Consider the following 17,180-nt stretch of genomic DNA (forward strand, 5'->3'; position numbering starts at 1 on the left):
CCCCCTCCATACACACTCTCTAATCACTGCATTATCTTCCCTTCCTGCCCACTTACCTCAGAAGGTGGATGGGATGCTGGAGATCCTCCCACTTTTCCAGTCTCCCGCAGCTTCCAGGAGAGTAGGTAAAAATGCTTTTAACTAGCTACCCTTTCTGTTCTACAGAATCGATTGTAGGGACAACTCTTCGCACCAGCTACCATATTTGGATTCTCTCCTTACATAAAATGGGTGTTTTTAGGCTCCAGTTGGGCGTATGAAGACAAGAGAACAGTTTAATGGACATGGCATGGTCATGTAGCCAGAGTTACATTTTATCCTGAGTCCTACGTATCCTGGGACGAAGACTTCAGATAGATCTCTGCCACCTATTACTATTATTACACTTTATATGGCACCACAAGTGGTCCGCAACGCTGCACTAGTGATGATAAAGCATTTGCAAACACAAATCAGTGGGCCAGACCTTGATATAAATACACATGGAGATGTGCATGTAGTAGTATTAGCACACCCTCCAACTGTACTTTTTTGGCAGGTACAGGACTTTTTTTTTATGGTCTGTACCGATTTTTGGCTCTCCAAACTTCCATTGAAAGTATAGGGAAAGGGACGTAGCCACGCCCCCCTTTCCTAATTTGATTTTTATGTGTAAAATGTTGGAGGGTATGTATTAGCAGTCTGTTATCAAAACTTCTGCATCCTGAATACAGCTACATATGGACCTGTGGGCGAAACAGACTCAGACCTGTAAGCAATTTTTGATTCAGAAAAAGTGTGACTTCATCCCCAAAATGTTCTTTATAGATAGGCTTACTATACTATCCCTTTAAACCGGGACACTCATGAGTGACACAGATTCTATGTAGAGATGTGTCGGTTCTGATTTACTCGGTTCTCAATGCTAAAATTACAGCAAGTTCAAATTTATTTGGATCTTTCTAATAAGATGCTGTTTTGAGATCCGGGTAAATCTGAACCCGCACATCTCTTATTTCTGTGGCTGATTAAAACCAGGTAAAATGCAGATGTGCACTATGCCAGCCACAGAACCTGTGTAATTCATAAGCGTCCCAGTTTAAAGGGCTAGAAGTATGGCAAGACTAATTATACAAAGGTATAAGGAGCCCATAGTGTTATGAGTTAGTATAGGATACACAGTAAGCAGAACTTCATTAAGGTTGGATACGTTCCTGCTTCTGTCCGCACAATACACACAAAGTAGAGCTCTGCTCTTTGTGCGGGTCACTTAAATGCATGGTAGATGCTAGAATCAAGTGGGCTAAGGGACCTTTTCCGTAAGGGGGAGGGGTTACGACACAAGGGGGAGGAGCTAGGCCAGCGGGATAGGCTACAACAGGATAAGCCCCCACAATGCCATGTGGTCCCTTAGCCCACTTGATTCTAGCATCTACCCATGCCGGGTGTATGTACACGGCTCCTCTCCTCCCCCAGCAGGGCACCGCACTGACCGCTGCTGCCGCCCTGTGTAGTAACCAACAGCAGTTACACAATCACACACACTGTGCAGTGTGCAGGTACCAGCCAGTGCCCCGTGTCAACCACGCCCGCCTCTGGAATCTGACCAATAATATCGCGCTGAAACCCATCATGACAGCGAGGCTTGAAACGCAACCGGAAAGGTGGAGCGGAGTGCGCATGCGCGGTGAGCTGGACACGCCGGCGCTGCTACTGCCTTAGTGGCACTTTTGGAAGAAATAGTTCAGAGCTGGCAGCAGCGATGGAGAGGCAGCGAGTTACAGGTAACCGCACCGGGGGCAGTGCCCGTACTGCTGACATGGGTGCACACTGCAGCATTGTGTAATCTCATCATGAGTTAGGAGGGTCCTATATGTAACTAGTTTTACAGAGGGGGAGACTTATCTAGTACACTCCGTGGTGGCTGTGTTAGGGTGAAGGATATAGTATTCAGATTACAGCCTGTCTCTAATGATAAACCCCATCACTGCCGGCAGGTACAGGGAGAGGAGTGATAAATGTGAGGTATACAAACAGGCATTGCATGGATGTTTAATATGGTGCAGAAGTGTCACAGGTAGAGGGACAGGGCAAGGATCTGTGCAGTGGTTGGCATTGTGAGGGTCAGTGCATAGGGAAAGTCTAGATGAAGAGCAATAACTGGTGAGGGGCGAGGCATGAGGCTTTGAATAGAGGTTGGCAGGGTGAGGGGCTGTGCAGAGAGAGATGCAGGATTGTGTGGATAGGTTGGCAGGGTGAGGGCCTGTATACAGATGTGTTGGCAGGGCAAGGGGCTGTGCAGGTAGGTTAGCAAGGTGTAGACATGTGGAGAAAGGCTGGCAGGGGGAGGGCCTGTGCGGAGAGCCAATGAGGGGGAGGGCCTGTGCGGAGAGCCAATGAGGGGGAAGGCCTGTGCGGAGAGCCAATGAGGGGGAAGGCCTGTGCGGAGAGCCAATGAGGGGGAGGGCCTGTGCGGAGAGCCAATGAGGGGGAGGGCCTGTGCGGAGAGCCAATGAGGGGGAGGGCCTGTGCGGAGAGCCAATGAGGGGGAGAGCCAATGAGGGGGAGGGCCTATATGGAGAGTCTGCCTGTACGGTATGCAAAAAGAAAAAATAAATATAGCCATCTTTGCTGCGATACTGCTTGCTGCATGGCATGCCGGTCTGCAGATTTTCTCAGCCGGTGATCACTCCATTCATTCCTACTGTAAATAATGGATGGATCACTCGCTGCGAATAGTCACAGCCCAGCATGCTGCATCGCAGTAAGATGATTTATATATACTGTATAAATAATATATTTTCTCTATCGTCCTAAGTGGATGCTGGGGTTCCTGAAAGGACCATGGGGAATAGCGGCTCCGCAGGAGACAGGGCACAAAAAAGTAAAGCTTTACTAGGTCAGGTGGTGTGCACTGGCTCCTCCCCCTATGACCCTCCTCCAGACTCCAGTTAGATTTTGTGCCCGAACGAGAAGGGTGCAATCTAGGTGGCTCTCCTAAAGAGCTGCTTAGAGAAAGTTTAGTTTAGGTTTTTTTCTTTACAGTGAGTCCTGCTGGCAACAGGATCACTGCAACGTGGGACTTAGGGGGAAAGTAGTAAACTCACCTGCATGCAGAGTGGATTTGCTGCTTGGCTACTGGACACCATTAGCTCCAGAGGGATCGAACACAGGCCCAGCCGTGGAGTCCGGTCCCGGAGCCGCGCCGCCGACCCCCTTGCAGATGCTGAAGCGTGAAGAGGTCCGGAAACCGGCGGCTGAAGACTCCTCAGTCTTCATAAGGTAGCGCACAGCACTGCAGCTGTGCGCCATTTTCCTCTCAGCACACTTCACTGGGCAGTCACTGAGGGTGCAGAGCGCTGGGGGGGGGCGCTCTGAGAGGCAAATATAAACCTTATACAAGGCTAAAAATACCTCACATATAGCCCATAGGGGCTATATGGAGATATTTAACCCCTGCCTGACTGGAAAAATAGCGGGAGAAGAACCCGCCGAAAAAGGGGCGGGGCCTATCTCCTCAGCACACGGCGCCATTTTCTGTCACAGCTCCGCTGGTCAGAACGGCTCCCAGGTCTCTCCCCTGCACTGCACTACAGAAACAGGGTAAAACAGAGAGGGGGGGCACATTAATGGCTATATATATATATATTAAAGCAGCTATAAGGGAGCACTTAATATAAGGATATCCCTTGTATATATAGCGCTTTGTGGTGTGTGCTGGCAGACTCTCCCTCTGTCTCCCCAAAAGGGCTAGTGGGTCCTGTCTTCATTAGAGCATTCCCTGTGAGTTTGCGGTGTGTGTCGGTACGTGGTGTCGACATGTATGAGGACGATATTGGTGTGGAGGCGGAGCAATTGCCAAATATGCAGATGTCACCCCCCAGGGGGTCGACACCAGAATGGATGCCTTTATTTGTGGAATTACGTGATGGTTTATCTTCCCTTAAACAGTCAGTTGAGGACATGAGGCGGCCGGACAATCAATTAATGCCTGTCCAGGCGCCTCAAACACCGTCAGGGGCTGTAAAACGCCCTTTGCCTCAGTCGGTCGACACAGACCCAGACACGGGCACTGATTCCAGTGACGACGGTAGAAATTCAAACGTATTTTCCAGTAGGGCCACACGTTATATGATTTTGGCAATGAAGGAGACGTTACATTTAGCTGATACTACAGATACCGTAAAACAGGGTATTATGTATGGTGTGAAAAAACTACAAACAGTTTTTCCTGAATCAGAAGAATTAAATGACGTGTGTGATGAAGCGTGGGTTGCTCCTGATAAAAAGTTGATAATTTCAAAAAAGTTATTGGCATTATACCCTTTCCCGCCAGAGGTTAGGGCGCGCTGGGAAACACCCCCTAAGGTGGACAAGGCGCTCACACGCTTATCCAAACAAGTGGCGTTACCCTCTCCTGAGACGGCCGCACTTAAGGATCCATCAGATAGAAAGATGGAAGTTATTCAAAAGAATATATACACACATGCAGGTGTTATACTACGACCAGCTATAGCAACTGCCTGGATGTGCAGTGCTGGAGTAGTTTGGTCAGAATCCCTGATTGAAAATATTGATACCCTAGATAGGGACAATGTTTTACTGTCGTTAGAACAAATAAAGGATGCATTTATCTATATGCGTGATGCACAGAGGGATATTTGCACACTGGCATCTCGGGTGAGTGCTATGTCCATTTCAGCCAGAAGAGCCTTATGGACACGACAGTGGACAGGCGATGCGGATTCAAAACGTCACATGGAGGTTTTGCCGTATAAAGGGGAGGAGTTATTTGGAGTTGGTCTATCAGACTTGGTGGCCACGGCTACTGCCGGGAAATCCACTTTTTTACCTCAAGTCACTCCCCAACAGAGAAAGGCACCGACCTTTCAACCGCAGCCTTTTCGCTCCTACAAAAATAAGAGAGCAAAGGGCTTGTCGTACCTGCCACGAGGCAGAGGAAGAGGGAAGAGACACCAACAGGCAGCTCCTTCCCAGGAACAGAAGCCCTCCCCGGCTCCTGCAAAAACCTCAGCATGACGCTGGGGCCTCTCAAGCGGACTCGGGGACAGTGGGGGGCCGTCTCAAAAATTACAGCGCGCAGTGGGCTCACTCGCAGGTAGACCCCTGGATCCTGCAGATAATATCTCAGGGGTACAGGTTGGAATTAGAGACGGATCCTCCTCATCGTTTCCTGAAGTCTGCCTTACCAACCGTCTCTTCCGAAAGGGAGAGGGTGTTGGAAGCCATTCACAAGCTGTACGCTCAGCAGGTGATAGTCAAAGTACCCCTATTACAACAAGGAAAGGGGTATTATTCCACTCTATTTGTGGTACCGAAGCCGGATGGCTCGGTAAGGCCTATTCTAAATCTGAAGTCCTTGAATCTCTACATAAAAAAGTTCAAGTTCAAGATGGAGTCACTCAGAGCAGTGATAGCGAACCTGGAAGAAGGGGACTTTATGGTATCCTTGGACATCAAGGATGCGTATCTACACGTTCCGATTTACCCCGCACACCAGGGGTACCTCAGGTTCATTGTTCAAAACTGTCACTATCAGTTTCAGACGCTGCCGTTCGGATTGTCCACGGCGCCTCGGGTCTTTACCAAGGTAATGGCCGAGATGATGATTCTTCTTCGAAGAAAAGGCGTATTAGTTATCCCATACTTGGACGATCTCCTAATAAGGGCAAGGTCCAGAGAACAGCTGGAGACAGCTTTAGCACTATCTCAAGAGGTGCTAAGACAACACGGGTGGATTCTGAATATTCCAAAATCCCATTTAATCCCGACAACTCGTCTGCTGTTCCTAGGAATGATTCTGGACACGGTTCAGAAAAAGGTTTTCCTTCCAGAGGAAAAAGCCAAGGAGTTATCCGATCTGGTCAGGAACCTCCTAAAACCAGGAAAAGTGTCAGTACATCAATGCACAAGAGTCCTGGGAAAAATGGTGGCTTCTTACGAAGCAATTCCATTCGGCAGATTCCATGCAAGAATATTCCAAAGGGATCTGTTGGACAAATGGTCAGGGTCGCATCTGCAGATGCACCTGCGAATAACCCTGTCACCAAAGACAAGGGTGTCACTTCTGTGGTGGTTGCAGAAGGCTCACCTATTAGAAGGCCGCAGATTCGGCATTCAGGATTGGATCCTGGTGACCACGGACGCCAGCCTGAGAGGCTGGGGAGCAGTCACACAAGGAAGAAACTTCCAGGGAGTATGGACGAGTCTGGAAAAGTCTCTTCACATAAACATTCTGGAACTAAGAGCAATCTACAATGCTCTAAGCCAGGCGGAACTTCTCCTGCAAGGAAAGCCGGTGTTGATTCAGTCGGACAACATCACGGCGGTCGCCCATGTAAACAGGCAGGGCGGCACAAGAAGCAGGAGTGCAATGGCAGAAGCTGCCAAGATTCTTCGCTGGGCGGAGAATCACGTGATAGCACTGTCAGCAGTGTTCATCCCGGGCGTGGACAACTGGGAAGCAGACTTCCTCAGCAGACACGATCTTCATCCGGGAGAGTGGGGTCTACATCCAGAAGTCTTCAACATGTTAATAGACCGTTGGGAAAGACCAATTGTAGACATGATGGCGTCTCGCCTCAACAAGAAACTGGACAAATATTGCGCCAGGTCAAGAGATCCACAGGCAATAGCTGTGGACGCACTGGTAACTCCTTGGGTGTACCAGTCAGTGTATGTGTTTCCTCCTCTGCCGCTCATACCAAAGGTATTGAAGATCATACGGCAAAGAAGAGTAAGAACAATACTAGTGGTTCCGGATTGGCCGAGAAGGACTTGGTATCCGGAACTTCAAGAGATGCTCACGGACGAACCGTGGCCTCTACCTCTGAGAAGGGACCTGCTACAGCAGGGTCCCTGTCTTTTTCAAGACTTACCGCGGCTGCGTTTGACGGCATGGCGGTTGAACGCCAGATCCTAAAAGGGAAAGGCATTCCAGAAGAAGTCATTCCTACCTTGATTAAGGCACGGAAGGAAGTCACCGTGAAACATTATCACCGCATTTGGCGAAAATATGTAGCGTGGTGCGAGGATCGGAGGGTTCCGACGGAGGAATTCCAACTGGGTCGTTTCCTACATTTCCTGCAATCAGGATTATCTATGGGTCTCAAATTGGGATCCATTAAGGTTCAAATTTCGGCCCTGTCAATATTCTTCCAAAAAGAATTGGCCTCTGTCCCTGAGGTCCAGACTTTTGTCAAGGGAGTACTGCATATACAGCCTCCTGTGGTGCCTCCGGTGGCACCGTGGGATCTAAATGTAGTTTTAGATTTCCTCAAATCCCATTGGTTTGAACCATTGAAAAAGGTGGATTTGAAATATCTCACATTGAAAGTGACTATTTTACTAGCCCTGGCCTCTGCCAGGAGAGTATCTGAATTGGCGGCTTTATCTTATAAAAGTCCTTATCTAATCTTCCATTCGGATAGGGCAGAACTGCGGACTCGTCCGCATTTTCTCCCTAAAGTGGTATCAGCATTTCATCTGAACCAACCTATTGTGGTGCCTGCGGCCACTAGCGACTTGGAGGACTCCAAGTTGTTGGACGTTGTCAGAGCCTTAAAAATATACATTGCAAGGACGGCTGGAGTCAGAAAATCTGACTCGCTGTTTATATTGTATGCACCCAACAAGTTGGGCGCACCTGCTTCTAAGCAGTCGATTGCTCGTTGGATTTGTAACACAATTCAACTTGCACATTCTGTGGCAGGCCTGCCACAGCCTAAAACTGTAAAAGCCCACTCCACAAGGAAGGTGGGCTCATCTTGGGCGGCTGCCCGAGGGGTCTCGGCATTACAACTCTGCCGAGCAGCTACGTGGTCGGGGGAGAACACGTTTGTAAAATTTTACAAATTTGATACCCTGGCAAAGGAGGACCTGGAGTTCTCTCATTCGGTGCTGCAGAGTCATCCGCACTCTCCCGCCCGTTTGGGAGCTTTGGTATAATCCCCATGGTCCTTTCAGGAACCCCAGCATCCACTTAGGACGATAGAGAAAATAAGAATTTACTTACCGATAATTCTATTTCTCGGAGTCCGTAGTGGATGCTGGGCGCCCATCCCAAGTGCGGATTATCTGCAATACTTGTACATAGTTATTGTTAACTAATTCGGGTTATTGTTAAGGAGCCATCTTTAAGAGGCCCTTTCTGTTGTCATACTGTTAACTGGGTTTAGATCACAAGTTGTACGGTGTGATTGGTGTGGCTGGTATGAGTCTTACCCGGGATTCAAAATGCCTCCCTTATTGTGTATGCTCGTCCGGGCACAGTACCTAACTGGAGTCTGGAGGAGGGTCATAGGGGGAGGAGCCAGTGCACACCACCTGACCTAGTAAAGCTTTACTTTTTTGTGCCCTGTCTCCTGCGGAGCCGCTATTCCCCATGGTCCTTTCAGGAACCCCAGCATCCACTACGGACTCCGAGAAATAGAATTATCGGTAAGTAAATTCTTATTATTACCCACTAGAAATAAACCAAGAGCTGCAATAGCGCCCTAATAGTAATAGTTGCATGGAATAATACAGATTTTCACTACAAATTTGTGAGTGACCTTCCCTTAGAGATTTGTTGTGATGCTGGTTTGATTTCTAATAAAATTGTTTGTGAAATTGTGTAACTGTCCTTATGAATGCAGAACAAAATATTTGCCACCAACACAGTTCTGTGAAACTGGGGAGTGGCATGCTCATTGGTATACATACAGTAATAGAACAATCATTGAGTACATTAGGTCATCATCTGAGCCTTGAATTCCCATTTGCTAATAGCGTTACCTCCTGAGTACATGAGGCAGCAGGGACATAATGCAATTGTGGTGCTTGTGTCCCTAGCAAGTAGTCACCCCCGTGCATTGCGCAGAACCCTGACTGGACTGATGGTGTTATAACGGGTGTGGATCATCAAATCGACAGGGTTTCTAGGTCGACATGTTCTAGGTCGACAGGTCAAAAGATCGACATGAGTTGTTGGGGGGGGGGGGGGGGGTTGTGTTGTTTTCTGTGTGCAGTGACCAGGAAGCCGAAATAGGTGCTTCGTGTCCCCTTGCATGCTTCGGGCAAGGTGCCTCGCTTCGCTCGGCACAGATTACCGTTCCAATCGTAGTCCGCGTGGATCATTAAGTATGAAAAAGTGCAAAAAAAGAAAAAAATATATGAAAAACTCATGTCGACCTTTTGTCCTGTCGACCTAGCACATGTCGACCTAGAAACCCTGTCGACCTAGTGACTGTCGACCTAAATATTGTCGACCTTCAGGCGGGATCCCGTTATAACCTCAACATGAAACCTCTTATATTGTAAGCGCGTTTGATCAGGGCTCTGATAACCTCAGTTTTCAGCACGTATTTGTTCGTAATTTGACTGAAGACCTGACTCCTGTACTGTCAGTGCTGTATAATATGTCGGCTGTTTATTAGATGAGAGAAATCCTAATATATTATTGTGCAGTGAACCATGAGTATTTCAGATGTGTCTAAAGATGACTGATGCTCCAAATAAGATTTGGACAACATATTGCAACTGCAAAAATTACAAGTGCCATCATGCCCTGTCAATCCAATGCAGCTCCTGTTTCTTATTGTCTTGCAGATACTTAGGGGTATATTCAATTAGGGTCGAAAACTGCAGTCTGTCGAAAAGACGGTAGTTTTCGACTTTTTAAGGTCGAATAGTGATTCGACCTATTCAATCCCTGCAGTTTTTATTCGACAAGTCGTGGAATTCGACTTGTTGAATAGTACGTGAATCGGCGGTATAGCTGCCGATTCACGTACTTTTGTACAGGATTTGGCCCCGTTTCCGACCATCTCAGTCCGACATAAAAAAATGTCAGACTGCGATGTGGGACCCAGAGGACGAGGGGGGGGGGGGGGGAGCCGCGGGCATACAGGGGAGAGCAGTGTTACAGCACAGAGCTACAGGAGGATGTCTCACAGCCGCGCCGCTCACGGCAGCGTCCACCCGGCTCCAGCAAGTGAGGTCACGCTTGCTGGAGCCGGGTGGACACTGCCGTGAGGTCTGGCGGTTGTGACATCCTCCTGCAGCGCTACTGTAGCGCTGCTCTCCTCCGTCTGCCTGCGGCTGTCCCCGCTGGTCTCCCCCGCTGCTCCCCCCCTCTCCTCCCTCTCCGGTCCCTCATCTCAATTCGACTTTTTTAAAGTTGAATTAAGATGAGATTGAATAGGGGTTGTCGGATCCATTCCGACAAATGCATGTCGGAATGGATCCGACCCTAATTGAATATACCCCTTAGATTGTAACGTAACTAACCACTGGGTTTAATGAAAAGCCTGATCTCCTCCTTTCTTTTCATTTTGTTTCAGCCACTTTGCAGTCAGAGGCCTCCCAAGTGAGACGGCGTAAAAATCGCAATGCTGGAGCGGCAGACAAGTCGACAACACCACGGCATCAAGTGCGCGGTAGTTTCATGAGCCGGGTGTTTGGCTTTGAGTGGTCAGATCTATCCAGCTGGCACCGTTTTGTGAGTCTGTTGAACCGGCCCACTGACCCTGCCGGCCTCGGAGTGTTCCGATTCCTCTTCGGTAAGTTTTAATACCATACCACTGCTGTACTTTAGACTGCTGAAACATGTAGTGCACAAGCTTGCGCTCTTCTGATGTCACAGAAACAAAAAACAACCTCTTTATACTCTCTATAGCTGTCTCTATTCCTTCATCCCTGTTTTCTATGCGTTTCTAAAGCAGGGATTTCCAAGTTCAGTTGAACCAACCAGATCCTAACTGTAATTTTTAAATGCAGCCTGTAACATGACAGCTAGGAGCTGATTGGCTGGTACTTTATCTCCGTCTACTTTATCTTTCTCCTAGGCTTAGTACATACACCCCCAAATCACCTAACAGTCTATCCAGCTTATACTCTAACGTAGACCAATGTATGACTGTCCTGACGCTACAGTTGCCCAACATCTGCTGAGTGGCAGGTTGTGTACACACCGTAGATCCAGGCTCATGTCCTGTGGGGGAGTTAGTGTGCTGCTTAATGGTTAGAGAATGTTGTGCAATGTTAACCTGACCTTTCACATGTTTACACACCATGAAAGGATTACAATTATGTAAACATGAAAGTTGTGGGGGTTACCAGACCAAATAGATGTGATCCACGTGTCTAAGCTCATTCTGTGTATCTGGTCATTCTGAGAGCTGTACCGTCCCGTTCCTCTGGAGGTCACCATGTATTGAGTGGGGAAGGCCACAGTTGGAGCATTGCCTAGCCTAGCCACATTTGTGAGTTTTTTTAGGGCCTTGGATATAATAATACTTCTGTGGTGTAGATAGATGTTTCAATTACACATACCTAAGTCATAGGGAAGGGCCAGTGAATAATCACTGCATAAATTCTATATCAATTTAACTTTTTTGGTAGGTCCCTTTCTCATCTGTGCCTTCATATAGCATATCAGGAGTGTGACTCTCCCCCCAAGTGCGCCCCTCTCCCGCCTTTACTGAAAGCCAGAAGCCAAGCTGTTCTGTGTTTCCCAGGAAGAGGCAGACCGATCTGTCACGTTTGTGAACAGTATGAGGCTTAAGTTGCTGTGAGCCTGAGATGGACGCAGTGTCGATAGTTATACGCTAATGCGTATACGTCGCACTGCGCACCTGCCGGTATGGTCTTGTGACATCGGTCGCAGTGAGGATTTATTTGGAAAGTAATTGACAGTCAGGGAGCATTTGTGGATGGTAAATGGGGGTAACGGTGATTCAAGGGCAGACGTGCCATGACTGTTTAGGGTACGTGTCCATTTGCAACTGCAATCCCGTCCGCAGTTAAAATGCCTCTGGAATCGAACTTCCGAAGGCCGCGCAGCGCGACCATGGGGTCACTCAGAAATTTGATGATTGGCCGATGTGCGCCCGATGGTTGGATCTTCTCACACCAGCGGCGGGTCTGAGACTGCTTTAGTGGACAAATCCCAGTCACTGTGTACGGAATTGCAACTGCAGCAGCATTTGTGACCATATCTGAATTGGGCCCAGTGTACACAATAAGCAGACTGGCCAGCTGAGAACGACAGCCTGATAATTACACCGCGTACGTGGCGCTGCATGAGTCTCCTGCAGCCCCAGGACCCCAGTCTGTCGAGGTGGCTGTAGGACTTTACCCTATTTTCTGTTTGTGTTTTTTTTTCATCTGGTTAAAAATAAGAATTTACTTACCGATAATTCTATTTCTCGGAGTCCGTAGTGGATGCTGGGGTTCCTGAAAGGACCATGGGGAATAGCGGCTCCGCAGGAGACAGGGCACAAAAGTAAAGCTTTTACAGGTCAGGTGGTGTGTACTGGCTCCTCCCCCTATGACCCTCCTCCAGACTCCAGTTAGGTACTGTGCCCGGACGAGCGTACACAATAAGGGAGGATTTTGAATCCCGGGTAAGACTCATACCAGCCACACCAATCACACCGTACAACTTGTGATCTAAACCCAGTTAACAGTATGATAACAGAGGAGCCTCTGAAAGATGGCTTCCTAAACAATAACCCGAATTAGTTAACAATAACTATGTACAAGTATTGCAGATAATCCGCACTTGGGATGGGCGCCCAGCATCCACTACGGACTCCGAGAAATAGAATTATCGGTAAGTAAATTCTTATTTTCTCTATCGTCCTAAGTGGATGCTGGGGTTCCTGAAAGGACCATGGGGATTATACCAAAGCTCCCAAACGGGCGGGAGAGTGCGGATGACTCTGCAGCACCGAATGAGAGAACTCCAGGTCCTCCTTTGCCAGGGTATCAAATTTGTAAAAATTTACAAACGTGTTCTCCCCTGACCACGTAGCTGCTCGGCAGAGTTGTAATGCCGAGACCCCTCGGGCAGCCGCCCAAGATGAGCCCACCTTCCTTGCGGAATGGGCCTTAACAGATTTAGGCTGTGGCAGGCCTGCCACAGAATGTACAAGTTGAATTTTGTTACAAATCCAACGAGCAATCGACTGCTTAGAAGCAGGTGCACCCAACTTGTTGGGTGCATACAGTATAAACAGCGAGTCAGATTTTCTGACTCCAGCCGTCCTTTAAATGTATATTTTTAAGGCTCTGACAACGTCCAACAACTTGGAGTCCTTCAAGTCGTCTGTAGCCGCAGGCACTACAATAGGCTTGTTCAGGTGAAACGCTGATACCACCTTAGGGAGAAAATGCGGACGCGTCCGCAGCTCTGCCCTATGTCGAATGGAAAATTAAATAAGGGCTTTTATAAAACAAAGCCGCCAGTTCAGATACTCTCCCGGCCGAAGCCAGGGCCAGTAACATAGTCACTTTCCATGTGAGATATTTCAAATCCACATTCTTTAGTGGTTCAAACCAATTGGATTTGAGGAAATCTAAAACTACATTTAGATCCCACGGTGCCACCTTAGGCACCACAGGAGGCTGTATATGCAGTACTCCTTTGATAAAAATCTGGACCTCAGGGACTGAGGCCAATTCTTTTTGGAAGAATATTGATAGGGCCGAAATTTGAACCTTAATAGATCCCAATTTGAGACCCATAGACAATCCTGATTGCAGGAAATGTAGGAAAACGACCCAGTTGAAATTCCTCCATCGGAGCACTCCGCTGCTCGCACCACGCAACATATTTTCGCCAAATACGGCGATAATGCTTCGCGGTGACTTCCTTCCTTGCCTTTATCAAGGTAGGAATGACTTCTTCTGGAATGCCTTTTCCTTTTAGGATCTGGCATTCAAACGCCATGCCGTCAAACGCAGCCGCGGTAAGTCTTGAAAAAGACAAGGACCCTGCTGAAGCAGGTCCCTTCTCAGAAGTAGAGGCCACGGATCGTCCGTGACCATCTCTTGAAGTTCCGGGTACCAAGTCCTTCTTGGCCAATCCGGAGCCACTAGTCTTACTCCTCTTTGCCGTATAATCCTCAATACCTTTGGTATGAGAGGCAGAGGAGGAAACACATATACCGACTGGTACACCCAAGGTGTTACCAGCGCGTCCACAGCTATTGCCTGCGGATCTCTTGACCTGGCGCAATACCTGTCCAGTGTTTTGTTGAGGCGAGACGCCATCATGTCCACCATTGGTTTTACCCAACGGTTTAATAGCATGTGGAAAACTTCTGGATGAAGTCCCCACTCTCCCGGGTGAAGGTCGTGTCTGCTGAGGAAGTCTGCTTCCCAGTTGTCCACGCCCGGGATGAATACTGCTGACAGTGCTATCACGTGATTCTCCGCCCAGCGAAGGATCCTGGCAGCTTCTGCCATTGCCCTCCTGCTTCTTGTGCCGCCCTGTCTGTTTACATGGGCGACTGCCGTGATGTTGTCCGACTGGATCAACACCGGTCTTCCTTGAAGCAGAGGTTCCGCCTGGCTTAGAGCATTGTAGATTGCTCTTAGTTCCAGAATGCTTATGTGAAGAGACTTTTTCAGGCTCGACCACACTCCCTGGAAATTTCTTCCCTGTGTGACTGCTCCCCAGCCTCTCAGGCTGGCATCCGTGGTCACCAGGATCCAATCCTGCATGCCGAATCTGCGGCCCTCCAATAGATGAGCCTCCTGCAACCACCACAGAAGGGATACCCTTGTCCTCGGCGACAGGGTTATCCGCAGGTGCATCTGAAGATGCGACCCTGACCATTTGTCCAACAGATCCCTTTGCATGGAATCTGCCGAAAGGGATTGCTTCGTAAGAAGCTACCATTTTTTTCCCAGGACTCTTGTGCATTGATGTACAGACACCTTTCCTGGTTTTAGGAGGTTCCTGACCAGGTCAGATAACTCCTTGGCTTTTTCTTCGGGAAGAAAAACCTTTTTCTGAACTGTGTCCAGAATCATCCCCAGGAACAGCAGACGAGTTGTCGGCATTAATTGGGATTTTGGAATATTCAGAATCCATCCGTGCTGCTTTAGCACCTCTTGAGATAGTGCTAAACCCATCTCTAGCTGTTCTCTGGACCTTGCCCTTATTAGGAGATCGTCCAAGTATGGGATAATTAATACGCCTTTTCTTCGAAGAAGAAATATTATCTCGGCCATTACCTTTGTAAAGACCCGAGGTGCCGTGGACAAACCAAACGGCAGCGTCTGAAACTGATAGTGACAGTTTTGTACAACGAACCTGAGGTACCCCTGGTGTGAGGGGTAATTGGAACGTGGAGATACGCATCCTTGATGTCCAAGGATACCATAAAGTCCCCTTCTTCCAGGTTCGCTATCACTGCTCTGAGTGACTCCATCTCGAACTTGAACTTCTTTATGTACAGGTTCAAGGACTTCAGATTTAGAATAGGCCTTACCGAGCCATCCGGCTTCGGTACCACAAAAAGAGTGGAATAATACCCCTTCCCTTGTTGTAGAAGAGGTACCTTGACTATCACCTGCTGAGAATACAGCTTGTGAATGGCTTCCAAAACCGTCTCCCTTTCTGAGGGGGACGTTGGTAAAGCAGACTTCAGGAAACGGCGAGGTGGCTCTGTCTCTAATTTCAACCTGTACCCCTGAGATATTATCTGCAGGATCCAGGGATTTACCTGCGAGTGAGCCCACTGCGCGCTGTAATTCTTGAGACGACCGCCTACCGCCCCCGAGTCCGCTTGCGAAGCCCCAGCGTCATGCTGAGGCTTTTGTAAAAGCCGGGGAGGGCTTCTGTTCCTGGGAAGGAGCTGCCTGTTGCTGTCTCTTCCCTCGTCCTCTGCCTCGTGGCAGATATGAATAGCCCTTTGCTCTCTTATTTTTAAAGGAACGAAAGGGCTGCGGTTGAAAGGTCGGTGCCTTTTTCTGTTGGGGAGTGACTTGAGGTAGAAAGGTGGATTTCCCGGCCGTAGCCGTGGCCACCAAATCCGATAGACCGACCCCAAATAACTCCTCTACGCATCGCCTGTCCACTGTCGTGTCCATAAAGCTCTTCTGGCCGAAATGGACATAGCACTTACCCGTGATGCCAGTGTGCAGATATCTCTCTGTGCATCACGCATATAAAGAAATGCATCCTTTATTTGTTCTAACGACAGTAAAATATTGTCCCTGTCCAGGGTATCAATATTTTCGATCAGGGACTCAGACCAAACTACCCCAGCACTGCACATCCAGGCAGTCGCAATAGCTGGTCGTAGTATAACACCTGCATGTGTGTATATACCTTTTTGGATATTTTCCATCCTCCTATCTGATGGATCTTTAAGTGCGGCCGTCTCAGGAGAGGGTAACGCCACTTGTTTTTTTGATAAGCGTGTTAGCGCTTTGTCCACCCTAGGAGGTGTTTCCCAGCGCTCCCTAACCTCTGGCGGGAAAGGGTATAAAGCCAATAACTTCTTTGAAATTAGCAGTTTTTTATCGGGGCACCCCACGCTTCATCATACACGTCATTTAATTCTTCTGATTCGGTAAAAACTACTGGTAGTTTTTTCACACCCCACATAATACCCTGTTTAGTGGTACCTGTAGTATCAGCTAAATGTAACATCTCCTTTATTGCCAAAATCATATAACGTGTGGCCCTACTGGAAAATACGGTTGATTCGTCACCTTCACCACCGGAATCAGTGCCTGCGTCTGGGTCTGTGTCGACCGACTGAGGCAAGGGGCGTTTTACAGCCCCTGACGGTGTTTGAGGCGCCTGGACAGGCACTAATTGAGTGTCCGGCCGCCTCATGTCGGCAAACGACTGCTTAAGCGAGTTGACGCTATCCCGTAATTCCACAAATAAAGGCATCCATTCTGGTGTCGACCCCCTAGGAGGTGACATCCTCATATTTGGCAATTGCTCCGCCTCCACACCAATAACGTCCTCATACATGTCGACACACAGCAGACACACAGGGAATGCTCTATACGAAGACAGGACCCACTAGCCCTTTGGGGAGACAGAGGGAGAGTCTGCCAGCACACACCAAAAAGCGCTATATATGACAGGGATAGCCTTATGATTAAGTGCTCCCTTATAGCTGCTTTTATATTAATATATTGCCATTTATTTTGCCCCCCCTCTCTGTTATACCCTGTTTCTGTAGTGCAGTGCAGGGGAGAGACCTGGGAGCCTTCCTGACCAGCGGAGCTGTGACAGAAAATGGCGCCGTGTGCTGAGGAGATAGGCCCCGCCCCTTTTCCGGCGGGCTCGTCTCCCGCTATTTAGTACATTTAGGCAGGGGTAAATATCTCCATATAGCCTCTGGGGCTATATGTGAGGTATTTTTAGCCTTTTTAAAGGTTTTCAT

The 17,180-nt window shown here is 48.5% G+C and overlaps 1 protein-coding gene across 2 annotated transcripts in view; it reads left to right on the forward strand.

Moving 5' to 3' along the window:
• The first annotated feature begins 1,649 nt into the window (after positions 1-1,649).
• The window catches only part of GGCX (gamma-glutamyl carboxylase), a 104,976-nt gene continuing 89,445 nt past the window's right edge, over positions 1,650-17,180 (forward strand). Inside the window, exons 1-2 of one of the 2 annotated variants that reach the window (XM_063931975.1) lie at positions 1,650-1,763; positions 10,323-10,541. In XM_063931975.1, coding sequence (XP_063788045.1) covers positions 1,742-1,763; positions 10,323-10,541 — 241 coding nt within the window. In that variant the 5' untranslated portion in view covers positions 1,650-1,741. The remainder of the gene's footprint in view (positions 1,764-10,322; positions 10,542-17,180) is intronic. The other variant, XM_063931974.1, reaches the window with a different exon arrangement.

Source organism: Pseudophryne corroboree, chromosome 6 (assembly GCF_028390025.1).
Source record: "Pseudophryne corroboree isolate aPseCor3 chromosome 6, aPseCor3.hap2, whole genome shotgun sequence".
In the NCBI taxonomy this organism is placed as follows: Eukaryota; Metazoa; Chordata; class Amphibia; order Anura; family Myobatrachidae; genus Pseudophryne; species Pseudophryne corroboree.